General features: G+C 36.4%; 1 protein-coding gene and 1 pseudogene across 7 annotated transcripts in view; both read left to right on the top strand.

The window, feature by feature from the left end:
• BKGD (beta-keto-L-gulonate decarboxylase) overlaps positions 1–23,625 on the top strand; it is a 40,496-nt gene that overhangs the window by 3,801 nt on the left and 13,070 nt on the right. For 4 of the 7 annotated variants that reach the window (XM_077113259.1, XM_077113257.1, XM_077113260.1 and 1 more), the window contains exons 2-6: positions 15,329–15,476; positions 18,284–18,382; positions 22,157–22,230; positions 22,411–22,512; positions 23,436–23,612. In XM_077113259.1, the coding sequence (XP_076969374.1) occupies positions 15,422–15,476; positions 18,284–18,382; positions 22,157–22,230; positions 22,411–22,512; positions 23,436–23,612 (507 nt within the window). In that variant the 5' untranslated portion in view covers positions 15,329–15,421. Of the gene's footprint in view, positions 1–15,328; positions 15,477–18,283; positions 18,383–22,156; positions 22,231–22,410; positions 22,530–23,435; positions 23,613–23,625 lie in introns of all 7 variants that reach the window. The other 3 variants (XM_077113263.1, XM_077113261.1, XM_077113262.1) reach the window with 3 other exon arrangements.
• Positions 9,654–12,888, top strand: LOC143645088 (histone-binding protein RBBP7 pseudogene; annotated as a pseudogene).

Raw genomic sequence — 23,625 nt, 5'->3', positions numbered from 1 at the left:
TTGGGGCCCATTATCTAGAATTAATATTTTGTTTGGGATATCAGATTGTGCATATTAAATTATTAATGGACAATGAAAGCTGGTGTTTGACACAGTATTAAAGTAAATGTCAAGTCCCAAATGGATGCTTATTTGTAGGGAATGTATTGTCTAAAATAATCATCGAAACTAGTGTTCCAGCCCAACAAAAACCCAGACCAAAGTACATGCCAAGAAGAAAGTTACCTGTGAGTTTTAATTAGCAACTTAAGAATGGGAGAAGAACTGTTTGCAGACGATATGATACTATACGTCGAAAACCCGGAAAAATCCACAACAAAACTACTAGAGCTAATAAATGAGTACAGCAAAGTAGCAGGTTACAAGATCAACATTCAAAAATCTGTAGCATTTCTATACACTAGTAAGGAACAAGCTGAGGGGGAAATCAAGAAACGAATCCCATTTACAATTGCAACTAAAAGAATAAAATACCTAGGAATAAATTTAACTAAAGAGACAAAAAACCTATATAAAGAAAACTACAAAAAACTGCTAAAAGAAATCACAGAAGACCTAAATAGATGGAAGGGCATACCGTGTTCATGGATTGGAAGACTAAATATAGTTAAGATGTCAATCCTACCTAAATTGATTTACAGATTCAATGCAATACCAATCAAAATCCCAACAACTTATTTTTCAGAAATAGAAAAACCAATAAGCAAATTTATCTGGAAGGGCAGGGTGCCCCGAATTGCTAAAAACATCTTGAGGAAAAAAAACGAAGCTGGAGGTCTCGCGCTGCCTGACTTTAAGGCATATTATGAAGCCACAGTGGTCAAAACAGCATGGTATTGGCATAAAGATAGATATATCGACCAATGGAATCGAATAGAGTGCTCAGATATAGACCCTCTCATCTATGGACATTTGATCTTTGATAAGGCAGTCAAGCCAACTCACCTGGGACAGAGCAGTCTCTTCAATAAATGGTGCCTAGAGAACTGGATATCCATATGCAAAAGAATGAAAGAAGACCCATCTCTCACACCCTATACAAAAGTTAACTCAAAATGGATCAAAGATCTAAACATTAGGTCTAAGACCATAAAACAGTTAGAGGAAAATGTTGGGAGATATCTTATGGATCTTACAACTGGAGGCGGTTTTATGGACCTTAAACCTAAAGCAAGAGCACTGAAGAAGGAAATAAATAAATGGGAACTCCTCAAAATTAAACACTTTTGTGCATCAAAGAACTTCATCAAGAAAGTAGAAAGACAGCCTTCACAATGGGAGACAATATTTGGAAATGATATATCAGATAAAGGTCTAGTATCCAGAATTTATAAAGAGATTGTTCATCTCAACAACAAAAAGACAGCCAACCCAATTACAAAATGGGAAAAAGACTTGAACAGACACCTCTCAGAAGAGGAAATACGGATGGCCAAGAGGCACATGAAGAGATGCTCAATGTCCCTGGCCATTAGAGAAATGCAAATCAAAACCACAATGAGATATCATCTCACACCCACCAGAATGGCCATTATCAACAAAACAGAAAATGACAAGTGCTGGAGAGGATGCGGAGAAAGAGGCACACTTATCCACTGTTGGTGGGAATGTCAAAGGGTGCAACCACTGTGGAAGGCAGTTTGGCGGTTCCTCAAAAAGCTGAATATAGAATTGCCATACGACCCAGCAATACCATTGCTAGGTATCTACTCAAAGGACTTAAGGGCAAAGACACAAACGGACATTTGCACACCAATGTTTATAGCAGCATTATTTACAATTGCAAAGAGATGGAAACAGCCAAAATCTCCATCAACAGAAGAGTGGCTAAACAAACTGTGGTATATACATACGATGGAATATTATGCAGCTTTAAGACAAGATAAACTTATGAACCATGTAATAACATGGATGGACCTAGAGAATATTATGCTGAGTGAATCCAGCCAAAAACTAAAGGACAAATACTGTATGGTCCCACTGATGTGAACGGACATTCGAGAATAAACTTGAAATATGTCATTGGTAACAGAGTTCAGCAGGAGTTAGAAACAGGGTAAGACAATGGGTAATTGAAGCTGAAGGGATACAGACTGTGCAACAGGACTAGATACAAAAACTCAAAAATGGACAGCACAATAATACCTAATTGTAAAGTAATCATGTTAAAACACTGAATGAAGCTGCATCTGAGCTATAGGTTTTTGTTTTGTTTTGTGTTGTTTTGTTTTGATTTTACTATTATTACTTTTATTTTTTTCTCTATATTAACATTCTATATCTTTTTCGGTTATGTTGCTAGTTCTTCTAAACCAATGCAAATGTACTAAGAAACGATGATCATGCATCTATGTGATGATGTTAAGAATTAATGATTGCATGTGTAGAATGGTATGATCTCTAAATGTTGGGTTAATTTCTTTTTTTCCGTTAATTAAAAAAAAAAAAGAGAGAAGGGATAATTGGAGATGAAGGGATACAGACTGTACAACGGGACTGGATATAAAAACTCAGAAATGGACAGCACGATACTACCCAATTGTAATGCAATTATGTTAAAACACTGAATGAAGCTGCATGTGAGGTATAGGTTTTTTGTTTTTGTTTTTTTTGTTTTTTTTTTTCTTTCTATTATTGTTTTAATTCTTATTCTGTTGTCTTTTTATTTCTTTTTCTAAATCGATGCAAATGTACTAAGAAATGATGAATATGCAACTATGTGATGTTATTAAGAATTACTGATTGTACATGTACATTGAAATGATTTCTAATTGTTTTGTTAATTCTTTTTTTAATTAATAAAAAAAAAAAAATTTGAAAGAAAAAAAAAAAAAAGAATGGGAGAAGATTCTTCCCAATGGCAGCCAATTGAGAAATGTAAGTCAGCACTTTCACAAATGGAAGTCAGCAATAGGGATTGATCAGACAGGAAAGCAGGGTTTTATAGTGGGCATAGACAAAGAAAGCACAGAGCCAAGAGAGTGCCTGCACATGTTGCTAACAAATTACTTTTTTATAGTTATATTTCAAGGTTTCCTGAAACATACAGGATATGGAATCATTCAAAGGAGCTTCAAAAGGTCTAAGTAGCTTGACCATTCTTTTCTTCTCTGGAAAGGTGATTTTCCTTCTGGCCTGGGTTTTGGTCATACAACCTGATACATGCTTATGGCTCTGTTTTTTCTTTTCTGTCTTACCCTAGTTGTGGGTTGCCACAACTAGGAAGCTGGTTTCCAGAAACCTGTAACTGTTTGGAAAAAAAAAAAAAAAAGGAAAGAGGGAGTTTGCAAGTGATGACCAAGGTCAGCCCTTTCACTTACTTAGTAAACATGTTAAAGCGAGAGGTTATTCAGTTTAATTAGATGTTCCATTAATAGTCATAATAAAAACTCCCAACCTTGCCCTTAGAAATGCCCTTAAGAGTTTTGTCTTTATTTCTTGTTGTGATTGGCCTACAGCGGGATTCTTCACCCACCTCTTATTACCTTTGTTTGGGGTTTTTGTGGGGGTGGGAGATTGCCTTCACTTTATTTATTTCCCTCTGCTTGCACACATCATTGCCTGAACAACAGGGGCACAATACTAATCTCTGTGTATGCAAGCCTATTTATTTAATCTATTTGGCATGGATTTTTAAAATATCAAATTATAATTGGCTGGGTTATCAGAATTAAACATTAACGGTGCTTACCAAAAGTATATGTTTATTTATAAATAAATAAAAGTAAAAATTTGAGTTTTTAAAGCTAATCATAAGTAGACGTTTCCTTTCCTGACTAATTTAAATTGTCTTATGTAAAAGTGATAGTCTAAGAAACTTGTTTAATTTTTAGTCTGAATTTCAAATATAAAATAGAGCATGCAAATATTCTATTTTAGAAATATTTGAAAATCATATATTTTTATCTATAACTTTTACAAACACTAATTCATAAACTTCAACAAGTACCTTTTGCTTTAGGATCTGAATTCCATAGATCAACCTGTAGAAAACTGCTTCTTCTACTCCAATGTAAGGCTAAAGAAAATGAATCATATATGGCCTCTTGTACTGGTTTGAAAGGATGTATGTCCCCTAGAAAAACCATGTTTTAATTAACATCGCATTTCATAAAGACAGAATAATTGCTATTCAATACTGTAGGTAATTAGATCATCTCCCTGGAGATGTAACCCAATCAAGAGTGGTTGTTAAGCTGGATTAGGTAGAAGAATATCTCCACCCATTTGGGTGGGTCTTGATTAGTTTCTGAAGTCTTATAAAAGAGGAAACATTTTGGAGAATGAGAGATTCAGAAAGAGCAAAGCAGAACGGCATAGCCATGAGAAGCAGAGTCCACCAGCCAGCAACCTTTGGAGATAGAAGAAAAATGCCTCCCAGTTAGCTTCATGAAACAGGAAGCCAGGAGAAGAAGCAGATGACACCATGTTCACCATGTGTCCTTCCAGATGAAAGAGGAACCCTGACCGTGTTCACCATGTGCCCTTCCACTTGAGAGAGAAACCCGGAACTTCATTGGCCTTCTTGAACCAAGGTATCTTTACCTGGATGCCTTTGATTGGACATTTCTATAGACTTCTATGGACATTTTCTCAGCTTTAGAACTGTAAACTAGCAACTTATTAGATTCCCCTTTTTAAAAGGCATTCCGTTTCTGGTATGTTGCATTCCGGCAGCTAGCAAACTAGAACACCTCTTGAGTTTCCCCTTGTCAGTTTACTTTAAATGTCAGCCATTTAAACTGTTACTATTAAGAGGTTAACTTGGAGTCGGCAAGCAAAGATGGTGGAATAAAGAGCTCTAGGATTCAGTACGTTCTCCAGGCAGCTAATAAACAACCAAGACAGTCTGAAACAACTGTCTTGGGGCTCTGGTCACCAGAAAAAAACCATAAACCATCCAGGGAAGAGCAGAAGAAGGAAACTGATAAACTCTAGTGAAGATTTGTGACTAGGTCCCTCCAGGCTCTGGATCCCTGTCTGGAAATAGAAGTCCTTTTTCCCAAGAGTGGTGTGTGGGGGGGTGGGGGGTGGGGTGCGGAGCATGTCTGGGTACTGATTGCAGCTTTTAGCAAATTCAGATCCTGCTGGGTTCCCATCTCCAAAAAGGTAAAGTTCCAACCTGCCCAGGGAAGAAAGCAGCCCACAGCCTCTGTTTTGACCCCATACCCTGCAGGGGCAGAAGTAGGGCTGAGTTGGAGAACCAGTAACTTCTCTGGGAGGTGAGGGGCAGTTTGCTGAAAGGTGTTGCTTCCCCAAGAAAAGGGAAGGAGGGCACAGACCACAACAGCTTTTTGGGTTTTTTTTTAAACATTTTTTATTGTGAAATAGAACATATATGCAAAAAAGTCATAAATTTTTAAGTACATTTTAACAAGTAGTTATAAAACAAATTTGGTAGTCCTTTTCATTTGTTAAATCCTATCTTCTCTGTTACAACTCCTCCCTCTCATTTAATACTTCTCCCAATCTTTAGGGATATTTGGCAATTACCATTCTAATTTCTTCATATTGAAAAATGGTGTTGATGTTATGGGGTGGGGGGGTGCAAATGGTTAATGGTCTTGGAGAGACTGGTACCTCTGGGTTTCAAGCCCACCATAGTTTGTGGCTTTTGATTAGAGAATTCAGATTGCAGGGTCTGGGATCTGAGCAACTGTTTTAACCCACCCTAGCCAAAAAAGGGCTGAAGCCTCTGAACCTACCCCTAGCAGGGGTTAAGTCAGTTGAGAATTAAAGGTACAGTACCATCTTAGGACTCATCTTAGGGGACAGCTGAAGAGCACCATCTTCTGGGCAGGCCAGAAAAGCACAGATTCAGGGAGCTTCAAAGAAAAGATTGTGTCCTCCTGGGTCTCCTCCCCAGGGCACTCAAACTGATTTACACCCCCTTTGTGCACCCCTGTGCCTGTTTTTGATAGGGAAAAACTGACTTGGGAAAGTCATCTCCAGGGGACTCTCCTCCTAGAAGTAGCCCTCCAGGAAAAAGTAGCTAGAGATAATGAAAGGAATGTCAAACATATATAGAAGCAGCTAAAAAAAAAAAAAAAAAAAAAAGATCAGCATTCCCAGAAGAGGAACAAGGAAAAGGAGGCTTTCTTCTGGGATTGAACAATTACACAAATAGTACAATGTTAATAATTGAACTGTATATTCAGGGTAAGAAACAGATGAGTAAGAGCTGAAAAAAAATCTGATCACTTAAATACAATCTATTCAAAAGGTATAGAATAATTTAAACCATGTGTCAAAGAAGAGTTTTAGCACAAAGCTGATCTGTAAGAAAACCCTAGGTAAGAGAGAAACTGACCTCCAGAGTAAACTCATAAAGAAAATCAGATACCTCGACACCAGAAAAAAAATTACAAACCATATTAACAAATGGGAAGATATGACTCAATTAAGGACAAACTAATACTTCAGATGAAGTTGAGGTTTGAAACAAGCAATCAATGATATTCAAGTAAATCTAAAACAATTCAAGGAGCTGATGGAAAATATGGTCAGAGATAAAGAGTATTAAGACACTGGATGAGCATAAGGAAGAATTTGAAAGCATGCTAAAAAAAAAAACCCAAACAAACCAACTTATCAGAATGAAAGCACAATAGAAGAGAGTAAAAATACACTAGAGGCATACAACAGCAGCTTTGAACAGGCAGAAGAAAGGATCAGTGAACTTAGAGCATAAGACATCTGAGATTTTACTGACAAAAGGACAAATAGAGAAAAGAATAGAAAAAATTGAGCAGGGTCTCAGGGAATTGAATGACAGCATGCAGTGCACAAACATATGTGCTATGAGTGTCCTAGAAGAAGAAGATAAGAAAAAGGGGACAGAGAGAATATTTGAGGAAATGATAGCTGAAAATTTCCCAACTCCTATAAGAGATGTAAAAATGAAAGTACATGTCCAAAAAGCACAATGTACTTCAAAAAGAATATATCCTAATATATCTACTCCAAGACCTATACAAATCAGACTGTCAAATGCCAAACACAAAGAATTCTGAAAGTAGCAAGAGGAAAGCAATTCATCACATACAAGGAATGCTTGATAAGACTAAATACCAACTTCTCATCAGAAGCCATGGAGCCAAGAAGGCAGTGGTATGTTATATTTAAGATACTGAAAGAGAAAAACTGTCAGCCAAGAACTCCTTCTTACAACTGACTAATATTCCAATGTATGTGTATACCACATTTTGTTTATCTACTCATCCATAGGTAAATACTTATGTTGATTCCATCTTTTTGGAAATTTGAATAATGCCACTTTGAACATCAGTGTGCAAATGTCTGTTTGTATCCCTGCTGTCAGTTCTTCTTGGTATATAGTTAGCAGTGGGATTGCCGGATCGTATAACAATTTCATACTTAACTTGCTGAGGAACCACCAGATTGTCTTCCATGGTGGCTGTACCATTCTACATTTCCGCCAACCATGAATAATGCTCCTATTTCTCCACATTCTCTCCAACACTTGTAGTTACCTATTTGCTTAGTAGTGGTCATTCTCATAGGTGGGAAATGATATCTCATTATGGTTTTGATTTGCATTTCCCTAATAGCTAGTGATGTTGAGCATTTTTTCATATGACTTTTTTTAGCCTTCATATTTTCTCTTTGGAAGAATGTTGATTCGAGTGTTTTTTTAACATTTTTTTATTAGAAAATAATAATACATAGGAAAATCAACATAAGAAAACTGTTGATTCAAATGGTTTTGAATCAACAGTTCAGAATCATTCAAATGTTTTTTAAACATTTTTTTATTTTTAATTTTTTCTAAGTGGATTAGAGCAGCTAGAAGAAAGTACCTGAAATTGTGGAACTGTGACCCATACCAAATTTGTTTTATAACTACTTGTTAAAATGTACTTAAAAATTTATGACTTTTTTGCATATATGTTATATTTCACAATAAAAAATGTTTAAAAAACAAAACAATAAACAATCCCATTTTTTAAACATTTAAACATATACACAAAACAGTATATTTCAAAGTACGTTGTGACAAGTAGTTATAGAACAGATTTCATAGTTTGTTAAGGGTTATAGTTCCACAACTTTTTTTCCTTCTAGCTGCTCCAAGTACTAGAGACTGAAAGAAATATGGATATAATGAATCAGGAGTCATATGTTAAATTGTGTTTTCTCTGTTATAACTCCTCCTTCTCCTTTGATCCTTCTCCCAATCTTTAGGGGTATTTGGCCTATACTATTCTAACTTTTTTTATGTTGAAGAGGGGTGTCAATAATATGGTATAGGGGGATGGACATAGTTGATGTTCTTAGAGAGGCTGTCCTCTCTGGATATCAGGACTTATCTGGCCTAGGGACCTATCTGCAGTTTTTAGGTTTCTGGAAAGTAATCTTAGTTGTGTAAAACTTTGGAAGACTCTTAGATGAAGCCCTAGGTGTTCTTTAGGGTTGACGGGTTTTGGTTGGGGGTTGGTAAACCCTGGTAATCAGCCATATCTAATGAAGCTAGCATGCAAGACTAGCCTCCAGTATAGCCTCTTGACTCTACTTGAACTCTCTTGTCCACTGATACCTTATTTTATTACATTTCTTTTCCCCTTTTTGGTCTAGAAGGCATTGTCAATCCTATGGTGCCAGGGCTAGGCTTATCCCTGGGAGTCATGTCCCACGTAGGGAGGAGGGTAATGATTTTACTTGCAGAGTGGGCTTAGAGAGAAAGGCCACATATGAGCAGCAAAAGGTTTTCTGGAAGTAACTCTTAGGCAAAACTATAGTTAGACATTGCTTCTCTGCTACAGAAATAAGTTTCACAAGAGCACAAGCCTCAAGATCAAGGGCTTGGCCTATTGACTTGGGAGTCCCTAATGTTTGAAATAGTATCAGAGGTTTCCCTGGTGGTAAAGCTTAATGGTTCCATATTTTTTCTTCTGCCCCTCAAGGGACCTTCCCACCCACCCACTTTTTAATTGGGTTTTCTTTTTATTGTTGAGTTGTAGGATTTCTTTATATATTCTGGATATTAAGCCCTTATTGGATATGTGGTTTCCAAATATTTTCTTCAGTTGAGTTGACTGCCTTTTCACTTTGAAGCACAAAAGTATTTGATTTTGAGGAAGTCCCATTTATCTATTTTTTCTTTTGTTACTTATGCTTTGGCTATACAGTCAAAGAAACTGCAGCCTACCAAAGATCTTGAAGATACTAGCCTACATTTTCACCTGGGAGCTTTATGGTCCTAGCTCCTGTATTTGGGTCTTTGATCCATTTTGGATTTGGTTAATTTTTACATAAGGTGTGAGATGGAGGACTTCTCTTTCATTCTTTTGCATGTGGATATCCAGTTCTCCAGCACCATTTGTTGAGGAGATTTTTCTGTCCTAGTTCAGTGGACTTGGTAACTTTGTCAAAAATCAGTTGATCATCTAAGTACACATGGCTGGTACAGTGAAACTGTGAATGGCTCCCTAAATCTTTTATGGTTCTTTTGCTCACTCGCTCCTCTCCTACTTGGATAACTGTGGGAAATTCTAGAGCTAATATATGCCGACAGGCACTGGCCCCCCTCATGGGGAGGGGGGGAATGCATGCATTTATCAGATTAAAACCAACCCAGTCAGCTCCCTTCTGGCCTCTGCTGGGGGGATAGGCACCAGCAGCTTTGGTGACCCAACGAAGAATATAAAATCTGGAGGAAGAATACCCCATTTCTGTATGACCTGGTTATGACCCATGTTCTTCAGTGGCCAAGTCTTAATGTGCAGTGGTTTCCTGAAGTGACTAAACCAGAAGGAAAGGATTGTGCTCTTCATTGACTAGTGCTGGGGACTCACACATTTGATGAGCAGAATCATTTGGTGGTGGCTTGAGTACATATTCTGAACAGTGATATACAGTTTGATGCTTCCTATTGTAACAGTGACAATGGTGAATTTGGTGGCTTTGGGTCTGTAACAGGAAAAATTGAATGTGAGATTAAAATTAACCATGAAGGAGAAGTAAATCATGCTCGTTACATGCCATGGAATCCTCAAGTTATTGCTATAAGAACACCATCTTCTGACGTCTTGGGTTTTGATTATACTAAGCACCCTGCTAAGCCAGACCCAAGTGGAGAATGTAATCCTGATTTTAGATTAAGAAATCACCAAAAGGAAGACTATTGTCTTTCCTGTAGTTCTAATTTGAATGGACATCTCTTAAGTGCATCTGATGACCATACTGTCTGTTAGTGGGATGTAAATGCAGGACCAAAGGAAGGCAAAATTGTGTATGCTAAAGCAACCTTTACTGGCTGCTCTGCTGTTGTAGTAGATATGGCTTGGCATCTACTCCATGAGTCACTGTTTGGAACTGTTGCTGATGATCAGAAATTTATGATATGGGAAACCAGTCCAATACCACCTCCAAACCAAGCCACTTGGTGGATGCTCACACAGCTGAGGTCAGCTATTTGTCATTCAATCCCTACAGTGAGTTCATTCTAGCAGCTAGCCCCATGGATAAGATTGTAGCTTTATGGTATCTGTGTAATTTTAAATTAAAACTCCACTACCTTTGGTAGTGAGGTATGGAATTTAGTTCATCCTCCAGAGCAGCTGGTAAATAGCCAGGAACAGTACAGAACAACTGCTGAGGCCACATCAGTGACCTGATACACAGAGTACATCAGTCTGGACAGGTTGGACCAGCTGCAATCCCACTCAGAACTGTAAACCCCCAAGCTGCGGAGGCTGGCCCCGAAGCTGCAGAGGCCGGCACCCAACCCCCACAGGCTGATTCCTGGAGGGGAAAGGAAAGAGACTTTACTAGCAGCAGGGGCTTAGCTCAACCAAGCTTCAATTGCAGAATTAATTAACAAATTCTGACTACTGAAAATAGGCTCCCAACCCAGATGAACCTCAAACAAGAGCTAAAGGTACTAGGAGTTTTTGCACAGAGGGGGCAGGACTGATGGGAAAACAAAAAACAAAAAAAATAGGCTTTTTGGATCAGACAGAACAAAATACTTGAAAAGGGCTGGACACTAAAAACAAAACAAAACAAACAAAAAATGGTGGGGGCACTTAGAACCTGGAGATATGTAGAACAATGTACCAACTTAAGCTCTTGATTAACAAACTCGATGAATGGGGTTCCTGCTCTGAAAAGGATGTATGTATTTTTTTTTCTTTGTTTCTACTACTTAACAACTCATTAACTAGAATTGCAAGACTTCTCAGGATCCGGTAGCCCCAGGCAAGGGTGGAATTAGGATTGTTTGAGAGACAAAGAGGCTGGCCAGGTGAAAGGAGTTAATTCCCTGGAAGCTGTGCCTTCCCCAGGAGAGGGGTGGGGCCCAGCTTAGGTGGACTCTCCACCTCAAGGAATTCAGACCCTGGGGACTGGAAAACTGAAGCAATTAAAGCCAGCCTACAACCTCTCCTCTGTCTCAACCATACCCCCAGCAGGGAGAGTCTGCTGAAGTTAAAGGTACCACATCACTTTATACTGGTGGGAAACCACAGGCAGACAAGCACAACATACTGGGCAGGATAAGAAAAAACACAAAGTCTAGAGACTTCATAGGAAAGTCTGTCACCCTGCTGGGTCTGACCCTTAGGGAAAACTGACAGAGGTGACTCTTTCCTCCTTGAAAGGAAGCCAGTCTTGCTGGGAGAATCTGACTGGGGTCTATAATATCTAAGTAGACCGTCCTAACAAAAAAAGGCTCCAGATAGGCAGGGCAAGAAACAGAAAAACAAGAACTGAAAAATTCTGATTCATTCAACAAAACCTATGCTAGAGGTCTAAAATAAGCTGAACTGAATTTCAAGGAAACACAGAGAAGAAAGCCATCCAGCATGAAAATTCTAGGTAAAAGAGTGAAAACAATCTCCAGAATAAACTAATTAAGGAAATCAAATGCTAGTTTGATTTGCTGGCTAGTTGCCAGCAAAAAATAATAAGCCATACTAGGAAAATTGAAGATATGGCCCCATCAAAGGAACAAACCAGCAATTCAAATGAAATACAGGAGTTGAAACAACTAATTCAGGATGTTCAAACAGACCTGTAAAATCTCATCAAAAATCAAATCAACAAGTTGAGGGAGGTTATGAAGAAGGCAATGGGCAAACAAAAAGAAGAAATCAAAAATCTGATATAACAAATCACAGAACTTATGGGAATGAAAAGCACAGTAGAAGAGATGAAAAACAAAAACTATGGAAACATACAATATTAGATTTGAAGAGGCAAAGGAAAAGATTAGTGAACTGGAGGACTGGACATCTGAAATCTGACACACAAAATTAAATATAGGGAAAAGAATGGAAAATATGAGCAGGGACTCAGGGAACTCAGTGAAACATGAAGCACACGAATATACATGTTGTTGGTGTCCCAGAAGGAGAGGAGAAGGGAAAAGGAGGAGAAAGACTAATGGAGGGAATTATCACTGAAAATTTCTCATCTCTTATGAAAGACATAAAATTACATATCCAAGAAGTGCAGTGTACCCCAAACAGAATATATTCTCTTCCATTTCTGATTTTATTTTGCATCCTTTTCGTCACCCTTGCTAAGGGTTCATCAATTTGATTGATTTTCTCACACAACCAACTTCTGGTTTTGTTGATTTTCTCTATTGTTTTCAGGTTTTCAATTTCATTTATTTCTGCTCCAATCTTTGTTATTTCTTTCCTTTTGCTTGATTTGGGGTTAGTTTACTGTTCTTTCTCTAGTTTTTCCAAGTGAACAAGTTGATTTTTGTTCTTTCTTATTTTTTTGATATAGGCATTTTAAGGCAATGTATTTCCCTCGTGGCACTGCATTTGCTCCATCCCATAAATTTTGATAATGTTGTGTTTTCATTTTCTTTTTTTTTTCTTTTATGAATTCATTAATTATTTATTTTACTTTAAAGCTTTAACACATAAAAGTAATTAACTTTTACTTTTAAAAAATAGTTGGTCAAACTGATGAAGGGGGGGAGAGAGAGAGAGACACAGAGAAAGGGATAAAGAGAGGGGGGGAGAGAGAGAGGCAGAAAAGGAGAGACAGAGAGGGGGAGAGAGACAGAGGGGGAGAGAGGCAGAGAGGGAGAGAGTAATGGAGAGAGAAAGATAGAGACAAAGGGAGAAAGAGAGAGGCAGAAAGGGGGAGAGGCAGAGAGAGGGCAAGAGACGGGGATAAAGAGAGAGAGACACACACAGAAAGAGAAGCTGAGAGAAAGGGATGAGAGAGAGAGAGAGAGAGGTAACACAGAAAGAGAGACAGAGAGGCAGAGAGGGAGAGCAATGGAGAGAGAAAGAGAGACAGACAGAGAGAAAGAGGCAGAAAGGGGGAGAGACAGAGGGAGAGAGACAGGGATAAAGAGAGAGACACACAGAGAGAGAGAGAGACATAGCGATAGAGAGAGAGAGATAGAGACAAAGAGAAAGAGGAAGGAAGATAGAGTGAGAGAGATAAAGTGAGAGACAGAGAGAAAGAGAGACAAAGGGATAGAGAGAGAGACAGAGAGGTAACACAGAGAGACTGAGAGAGAGAGACAGAGACACAGAGAGAGAGGCAGAGAGGGAGAGAGCAATGGAGAGAGATAGAGACAGAAAGACAGCGAGAGACAGGCAGAGAGTGAGAGATATAGAGAGACAGAGAGAGAGAGAGAGAGAGAGGTATTTTCATTTTCAATTGCCTTGAGAAACTTACTGATTTCTCTTGTAATTTCTACCTTAACCCACTGGTTGTTTAAGAGTGCGTATTAAGCCTCCATATATTTGTGAATTTTCTGGCCCTCTGCTATTATTGATTTCCAATTTCATTCTTTTATGATCTGAGAAAGTGTTTTGTATGATTTCAATCTTTTTTAAATTCATTGAAATTTGCTTTGTGACCCAGCATATGATTTATCCTTGAGAATGATCCATGAGCACTTGAGAAGAAGGTGTATCCTGCTGTTGTGGAGTGTAATGTTCTATAAATGTCTGTTAAGTCTAGTTCTTTATTGGATTATTCAAATTCTCTGTTTCTTTATTGATCCTCTGTCTGTATGTTCTATCCATTGATGAGAGTGGGGAATTGAAGTCTCCAACTATTATGGTAGAGGTGTCTATTTCTCTTTGCAGTGTTTGCCTCATGTATTCTAGAGCACTCTGGCTTACTGCATAAATATTTATGATTGTTATGTCTTCTTGTTGAATTGTTCCTTTTATTAATACAAAGTGCCTTTTTTTCTCTTTTAATTGTTTTACATTTGAAGTCTCATTTATCAGATATTAGTATAGCTACTTCTGCTCTTTTCTGACTGTTGTTTGCATGAAATATCTTTTCCCAACCATTCGCAACCTCTCCAGATGTCCACAACAGCTTAATTACAGTTCAGGTCTTCCGGTGCTTCCCTTTGTCTGTTCCAAAATCCCAAAAGCAAAGAGAACATTTATATAATGATTCAGTAATTAAAATCATCCCATAAATCCTAATTTATTAGTTACAGTCCCCCCACAGAAGTTTTGAACAACCAGCAAGAACTGGCAAAAAGTACTTTTTCAGGGCTCCAGAAAAGTTAAAGGACTGCTAACAATGTTTTCTTTTTGGCTCTGCTGAGCCCTGCCATTTGGCACGACTAGGCTCTGCCATTGAAGGATGGATTGCTCCTTTCAACTTATGTTACCTTATGTTAACAATGTTTTTTTTTTCACCTTTAAACTCACTATTAACACTATTTTCTTGTATGCTTTGAATTTATTATCTGAGATGACCTCATCTCCCCTTGCTAGAAACCTTAAAAACCTCGAGTCCCTTTTATTCGAAGAGACAGATTTTGGGCTGTTAGACTGACTGCTCTACTGCTGCATTAATAAACTCTTTGTCTCTTTGAAACACCAGTGTCTCAGGAATTGGTTATTGAGCACATCAGGCAGAAGAATTCATGGCCTTTGCCTGATAACAGGATGGAGCCCTGATGTGTCTTATTCCGTCTTGATGGGACCCAATTTGCCTTCTTTTTATTTATTTATTTATTTATTTATTTATTTATTTATTTATTTATTAACGGAAAAAAAGAAATTAACCCAACATTTAGAAATCATACCATTCTACATATGCAATCAGTAATTCTTAACATCATCACATAGATGCATGATCAACGTTTCTTAGTACATTTGCATCGGTTTAGAAGAACTAGCAACACAACAGAAAAAGATATAGAATGTCAATATAGAGAAAAAAAAATAAAAGTAATAACAATAGTAAAAAAAAAAGACAAACAAACAACCAGACAGACAAAAAAAACAAAAACAACAAACAAACAAACAAACAAAACCAATCTGCCTTCTTAATAACTGAACTCTTTAATGTTCATTTCCAGATCAAGCTCTTCATGCTTTGTATGCTGAATTTTTCTGATAATTGGCCTACAATAACTTTATTTGTATAACCTTGCATCTAAAGAAGAAAGAAAATGGCTTGTGTTGAGTTTTCTTTTCATGTGCCAGATCTAGAAGAACTTGCTGGAGGTAAATACAATGACAGCTGAGTTTTAAAAATTGTTCTAGGGACAAAAATGAAAAACTAAACATATTCTAAGACATGATTTGCAAAATAGTACTTTTGATACAGAACTCATTTTCCCTTTCACTATCAATTCTATACTATTTTTATTGAGAAAGTCCAAAATCCCTCTCCCTTGGAGAAACCAGTATAACAAAAACTTACCATTTGTAGATTCGTGGCAAGATACCAGCTTTACAGGAAGAAAATAGCTATAGTAACCCAAGGTTAATATATATATATATAATACCCAAAGAGTTGTAAAAATTTTTGCTTTATTAACTTTTTTACCAGTTACGATATTCTTAAACATGTAATCAGTTGTGCATTAACCTTGTTTCCAAACTAATACTTCTTTTTTCTCTATTCTGATGTGACAGGCTGCCAGTGAACTTCTTAAATTTCACCTTCTTTTGATTGATCAAAAATTTAAGGCTAAAAAAAAAAAATTAAGGCAGCTTCCCAAGATAAATTAGAGGAGAGATTTAAAAAAAAGGAAAAAATAGAGATGTAAAACAAATTTAGTAATATTACTAATCCAAAATTGCATAGACTGTCAGAATGTTGAAAGCTTTTGGGTTCTATTCTGATGATAACTATAAAACTTCTCCTATTTCTCAAAGTATGTCTGTCCTCATAGTTCATCTGTTCTCCTAATGAGGTTGAACTCAAGAAGAAAATTAATTCTTTGATTGGCTATCCCAGTTTTTCTTCTGTTGTCTGGCACTAGTAAACAATCTGTACTGCTAGTATTCTTTTTCTGTGAGTATTTTTTTCTGTTACTCCTTGTCTTCCCTAAGACAAAACAGCTAGGAATATTCTCCGAGATCCTTTCTGCCACTCTTTTCTGTGTGTTTATGTTTCTATTTTTCTTGTATATATACAGGACATATTCACTACAAAATAGAAATATACACTTAAGTTTTTTGGCTCAAAATTTATTTTTAATTTGTGTAGAAAATCTTATTTTATAGCAAGAACTTGTTCCCTTTGTTAATTGATAAGAAATGATTTTGCTATATTTTCACACACTAAAACTTAATTTAAGGAAACATGGAAGAAAATATGTGGTTAAAGCATGAAATAATCTATAGTTATTAGTCTAAGCAAAGGAATTTTCCAGTCAATTTGGTTTCTCTTCTCATATAGATAATATCTGGTATGTACTATATATATATGGCTTAGATATAAGATGACTTTATCTTTCTAGAAAGTCTGATTCTATAATGCTACACTATAACTGCTGATACAAATATCAAAATTTTTCTACTAACTTTTTATCCTTAAAAGTACATTGGGGGTAGGCCACGGTGGCTCAGCAGGCAAGAATGCTGCCTGCCATGCCAGAGGACCCAGGTTCGATTCCCGGTGCCTGCCCATGTAGAAAAATTAATTAATTAATTAATTTTTAAAAAAAGAGTACATTGGGGGCGGGTGGGCCACGTTTGGCTCAGTGGCAGAATTCTCACCTGCCATGCCGGACCCAGTGCCTGCCCATGTAAAAAAAACATACATTGGTCAGTGGTAGAATGCTCGCCTCAGTAGTAGAATGCTAGCCTTCTATGCAGTTCAATTCCCAGACCATGCACCCCACCCTACCATGCACCGCACCCCCCAAAAAAAGTACATTGTTATTCAAGCCTGGCACACATGGTTTTAGAGGCACTTCTAGCAGTCCCCTAGGAACAGAAAACTAAGGTTTTATTATTTCAGGCTTTAACCACGTATTTTCTTCCTGGTTTCCTTGATGGCCTTATGGTATTCTGACAGTTGTTCAGCCAGCTTAATTATCATCACAATGAGCTCTCTCTTCTCCCTTTTCTCCAGTTCCTTTTGTGGTCTCTTCCTCTCCCTCTCTATTTGTTACTTACTAAGTTACAATAGCATTTATTCCATCCACTTTAAATGTTTTTACCTTTCTTCTTATTTCCTCATACTGATACCTTATTGCTTGTGATTTAGTTACTTTGTGAGATCCCTATTACATCTGTTTTCATGATTTTCAGAAGCAGTGCTGTTTAATGACTCTTTCATGAACGAGGCCAAGCCCTATTAATGAATAAACGTTTATTTTACTTAAAAAAAAAAAAGTACATTGCTCTTAGATTTACAACTTTGAGACACAGATGCTTGCTCTTTTACTCTTTTTATTGAGGTTTAACATATCTATGGTAAAGTGCACTAATGTCAAATATATAGCTGGATGAATTTTAACATTATACACCCATGTAAGATATAGAACATTTCCAGCATCTCAGAAGGCTCCTTCATGTACCTTTCTAGTCAGTATCCCTATCACCAGACAAACTACTCTTCTGATTTCTGTCACCTTAAAATTAGTTGTCTGCTTTTGAAATACATATAACTCAAGTCATAGAGTATCTATTCTTTTGTGTCTGGCTTCTTCTGCTCAACATTTTGTCTGTGAGCTTCAAGTTTTTGCTTAGTTTTGAAACAGTTTAAATATTCACATTTCAGTAGGTCTTTGGAATTCTTTCCTCAAAAGGAGCATAATCTCTGGCTATTCTAAAAAACCTAGAACCTATTCATTCATCTTTTTATTTTCTGTAGTTTATAATAACCATAGATTAGGTATTTATGTGCCTTTGTCTATATCTTTGATTATATATCTACTTAAGTCTCTACATTAATAAGGCCATTTTCCCCCTCTTTCTTAACATTTTTGTTATACAAATTTAGGTTGAGGGAAGATTTTACATGTGAGGGCCGATTTTTAAAATCTTAATTAAATAAGCCTTTTTCTTTCCTTCAGTTCTACAGAAGGGACTAAAAGATAACTTTGCTGATGTCCAGGTCTCTGTAGTTGACTGCCCTGATCTGACTAAGGAACCATTTGCCTTTCCTGCAAAAGGTAAGCAGTTTCAGCAACTAGTATGTGCTTTTCAATCCTAACAATTTTCTGAGAGCAGAATTATTTTTAAGGGCAATCTTAAATTATCTATAGATAAGGGATATTTTTCCAGTTTATAGGCTTAATTGCTATTAATTTCTTTTCTTTTTTTTTTTTTTAACATGGGCAGGCACTGGGAATCAAACCTGGGTCTCCGGCATGGCAGGCGAGAATTCTGCCACTGAGCCACCATTGCACCGCCCATTGTTCTTAATTTCTAAGCTCACTATTTTCTTACATTGATCAAAGCTCATTTTACACCATTGTGGAAAGAGATGATGTTTTATGAATTTTTATAACTTCTAAAGGCTATAGAACAAATATTCGATAGGCTACAATCCTTGCTATCATATGCAAATTTTGTTTTTAATTGCTAAAGCAACTGTTGTAAGGACTTAAATTGTATGTTATTATTTATTTATTCAAGATCAGAAGGGATCGTAAAAGCCTTGCATTCCAGTCATCCATTAAATACATACATCCTTTCAATAAATTTCCCAAGTGATCATCTAGCCAATGTTTGAAGTTAGATAAGGAAGGGAAATTAATATTAGTTTAGTAAATATAATTTGTTCAGATAGTATGGTAGACACTTATATTTGATGTTTTTAATTAACATTGACAATAATACTGCAAGGTGAGTACTACCCTCAGCTCAGATGAAAAATCTGAAGCTCAGAGAGTTTAAGTAAACCCCAAGATGACCTTCATAACCAGATTTCAAAGCAGGTCTATCTGCTTCCACGGTCCAAGCTTCTCCCATTATACCCTATTGAGATGAGGAATTTGGAGATAAGTTCTTATAGTATTCTTTTGTTATGTAATTGACGTCTTTGTTAAAATGTAGTTTACCATAGAAGTCCTAGACTCTTAATTCTATCTCTACCACATACTGATTTCCTTACCTTGATAAGCCACTTAATTTATCTGTGCCCCTGGGTCCTCAGTTTGTAAAATGACAATAGATTAGTTGTTCTTTTTGGGTCTTTACAGTTTAAACATTTTAAAAATTTTAATAGACCTATACATTCTAGAAGTTGTGTGTATAGGAAGGCATTTTTCTTTGCATCTTGAAAGCTAATATCATAATATTTTTATGGTCAGATTTCTTCGAAATATAAGAATATTTCCTGAAAAATAAACAGAAGAGTATAAGAAAGAAGAAAGGGTTACCCTTAATCCTTTAATCTAGAGGGTTTATACTTTGCAAGAGATTTCTAGTCAGTAATTTATGAGTCTTGAAATTACGATACTAAGGAAGCCAGTATGTATATACATGTATATATGATATATGCATGTATGTGTGAATACCTATATGTGTGTATATGATCTTTCCTAAACATGGTTAAGCACTTCTACATGAACTGTTTGCTAAGGTTACCAATAACCTTCATATATTAAATGATAGTATTTGATCCCTCTACATATTTAATACTGTTTGGTTGTTCCTGCCTGTTCTAGTTTGCTACCTGCCGGCATGCAATATACCAGAAACAGAAAGGCTTTTTTAAAGGGGGAATTTAATAAGTTGCTATTTTACAATTCTAAGGCTGAGAAAATATCCCGATTAAAGCAAGTCTATAAAAATGTCCAAATTAAGGCACCAAAAAGAGATTACCTTCACTCAAGAAAGGCCGATGAAGTTCAGAGTTTCTCTTAACTGGAAAGATACATGGCAAACATGATAACATCAGCTAGCTTTCTCTCCAGGCTTTTTGTTTCATGAAGCTCTCCTGGGGGCATATTCCTTCTTCATCTCCAAAGTTTTCTGGTTGCATGGGCTCTGGCTCTCATCATCCTTGTGACTGTTCTGTTGCTCTCCCTTCATTCTGAAGCTTTCCCCAAAATGCTTCCTCTTTTAAAGGATTCCAGTAAACTAATCAAGACCCAGCTGGAATGGGTGAAGTCACATCTCCCTCTATTCAAAAGTTGATACCCACAATTGGGTGAGTCACGTCTCCGTGGAAATAACCTAATCAGGTTCTCAAACTGAATTACTGAATTAGGGATTAAAAGAAATGTTTGCTCCCACAAGCTTGACTAAGATTAAAACGTTTTTTCTAGAGTACATAAATCCTTTCAAACTGTCACAGTGCCTCTTGACATTTACTTTCCCAAGGTTCTCTCTCCTCTCCCCTATGTTCTTTTATCTTTCTTCTCTTAGTGCCTTTTCTACCTTTCTGTGGTCATTTTTCTTGACTTTTTTTTTATTTTATTCTTTGTATGCTGTATCAGGGGACACATTACATTCTTTTTCCATGTGAATATCCCATTATTGCAGCACCATTTGTTGAATTTTTGTTTGTTTGTTTTTGTTTGCTTGTTTTTTCTTTGGTGGGGGAAGTGGATAGACCAGGAATTGAACCTGGGTCTCCCGCATGGCAGGTGAAAATTCTACCACTGAACTACCCTTGCACCCCCTGGCTCCTTTATTTTATTTATTTATTTTTTGCATGGGCAGACACTAGGAATCAAACCTGGGTCCCTGGCATGGCAAGCGAGAACTCTGCCTGCTGAGCCACTGTGGCCCGCCCCAGCTCCTTTATTTTTATGCCAGACTTTTCTATACCAATGTTTTCCAGAATTCTTTCCTGATCCTTTTTTATTCTGTATAATATCTCAGGGCTTTTCCATCTACTCATAGTTTTAATTATTATCTGGATACAACATCTTGTACATCCTACCTGAATGTCTCTTTTTCTTAGCTACAGATCAGTATTTCCAACTGTCTTTAGAACATCTCCACCTAGCTATAAGCTAAGGAAAACTTTAGGTCTAAATGTGTAAAATTTAACTCGTTACTTCACAATAGATGCCTATTCTATATTTTTTCTTTTTCTTAATTTCCTCTTCACCTCTACAGTCACCATTATTAGGTTATTACTTGTGGTTTTATATGGACTTCTGCAATAACCTCCTAATGGTTTCTCTAAACTTCCTTCAGTGTTACTGTCACTTATGAGAAAGGATTTTATCCATGAGAAATTTCTGCTGATCCTATGTAAAACATTTTCAAAATGCCCAATTACAAGTGCGACCTATAAGAATTTTTTACTTACTCTTTATATAGCTGAAGAAAGAGCATTTATATCTCTTATATAATGTAGGATATTAGTATGAAACTGACAAAAAATAATTGCTTTCCAGTCTGCATTAAAAAAGAAAAACAAATATGCTTTCTTCCAACTCCTGTTGTGATGTTAATTAACATGTAAATAGAAAATTCCTAGCATCTGAAGCTATATCTCCTGTCATTTTTATAATAACCTTGGGGATAAACAACTTTGGCAAGAGGATTTCTCAGTATGAACTTTTAAAAGAATTTATATTTTACTAGCTCAAAAGGTTTTAAATTTAAAAACAGTTTTAGCGAAAATAAATAAATAAATAAAAACCAAGCAGATTTTAAAAGAAGGGCCAATTCTAAACACTTTTCCCAATCCAAACTTCGCCCTAATTCTAGTCCTTACCTTATCACCAACTTTCTTTTGGCTTTATGCCACTAACTGTATCTATATCAAGCTATGCTTGGTTCAGAAGATATTGGGAACACAGGTAATTAGAATAGGACAAGGGTCCTAGCTATTTACATTTTCCAACTCCTGCTATTTGTAAAACTCCTTATGAATATGGTGAAGTTGTATAGTCTTAATAATAAACTAAATTAGTGTGTTCTGGCATTTTATACTTAAGTTAGATGCATTGCCTATGTTTAAGATAGCTTATGTTTTTTAGGCATCTGTGGGAGAACTAGAATTGCAGAAGTAGGAGGTGTGCCTTACTTACTGCCTCTTGTAAAACAAGAAAAAGTAAGTGTCATACTTTTCCTTTTCACATCACATGAAGATTATGGATGACTTGAATCACCTTTTTATTATTAGAAGACCCTTTGATCAATGTGGCAAGAAAGTATTATGGATTTAGTAATAAAGATTAAACCAGGGAATTAGTACAAGTATTATTTTACTAATATTTTTTCCTCTTTATAGGTTTATGATCTGAATAAGATTGCAAAAGAAATCAAGCTTCCTGGAGCTTTTATTCTTGGAGCAGGGGCAGGCCCATTTCAGACTGTTGGGTTCAATACTGAGGTCAGGATATACATGATGTAAATATTGTATTTTATTGATTTATTGTTTGGTTTTCCTTTTTCCCTTTACTACCATAACACAAAGCCTGCCTTCTGGATGAACTGTAAGTAACTAATATCAGCTGTCTCCACAGGTTTGATACTGTTTGATACAGATTTGGAGCTATAGCACATGCTCCAATTGGTACAACTCTAATAGAGCACTAGTCTCTTGTTTCATTTTCTCGTAGGGTATAGGTTCAGCCTTAAATGAGTCCAGATTCCTATTGCTGTCTGCTGAAGACCCAGGATTGTAAAATATTTTTATCTTTATATATCAGAAGATTCCTAGCTCCTCTTTAAATCTTTGCTTTTGGTATAGTGGTAGCTTTGAATCATACAATAAATGGGATATTTAATCATCTATCAGTTCCCTCTTTCAGATCAAGTACAAGTGATGTATCAGAGTCTTATGATGATTGTGTAAGTCAGTATGTTTTGAACATAAAAATATAACATCAGTGTTTCTTGGCATTTCATACATGCAAGAGTGGGTGACTATAATCAGTCTATTCACTTACAATCTAGTCAGGTGTGACCATTAGTAAGTGATCATACGGTGACTTTTGCAGAAACATTAATATCATTTGCCTTGTGTTCAAGATAGAGAAAAATGTTTAAAACTTAAGATTAGACATTTTAAAGGACATGTTACAAATATAATAGAAGCACAGGAAGAAATATAAATGTTTTCTAATTTGGGGGTATTTATAAATCTACTTTAACATTTTGTATCTAAAATTGAATATTTCAGGTTTTGTCTTTTCTTACTAGTGTTTGAAATAAAATATCTTAAAGTCTGTAATAAAATATTTTGTTACATTTTTAAGATATTCTCTTTGACAGAGATACTACGATTGACTAATTATTTATTTTTCTTTTCAGTTTATGCCAGTTATTCAAACAGAAAGTGAACACAAACCTCCTGTGAATGGAAGTTACATTGCCCATATTAACCCTGTAGATGGAGGGTGCCTGCTAGAGAAATACAGTGAGAAATACCATGACTTTGGGTGTGCATTACTGGCTAATCTTTTTGCCAGTGACGGTCAACCTGGCAAGGTGATTGTCCATA

This window comes from Tamandua tetradactyla, chromosome 8 (assembly GCF_023851605.1).
Source record: "Tamandua tetradactyla isolate mTamTet1 chromosome 8, mTamTet1.pri, whole genome shotgun sequence".
NCBI lineage: Eukaryota > Metazoa > Chordata > Mammalia > Pilosa > Myrmecophagidae > Tamandua > Tamandua tetradactyla.
Note: the sequence above shows the minus strand (reverse complement) of the source record. Positions and strands in the feature narration are given on the sequence as shown.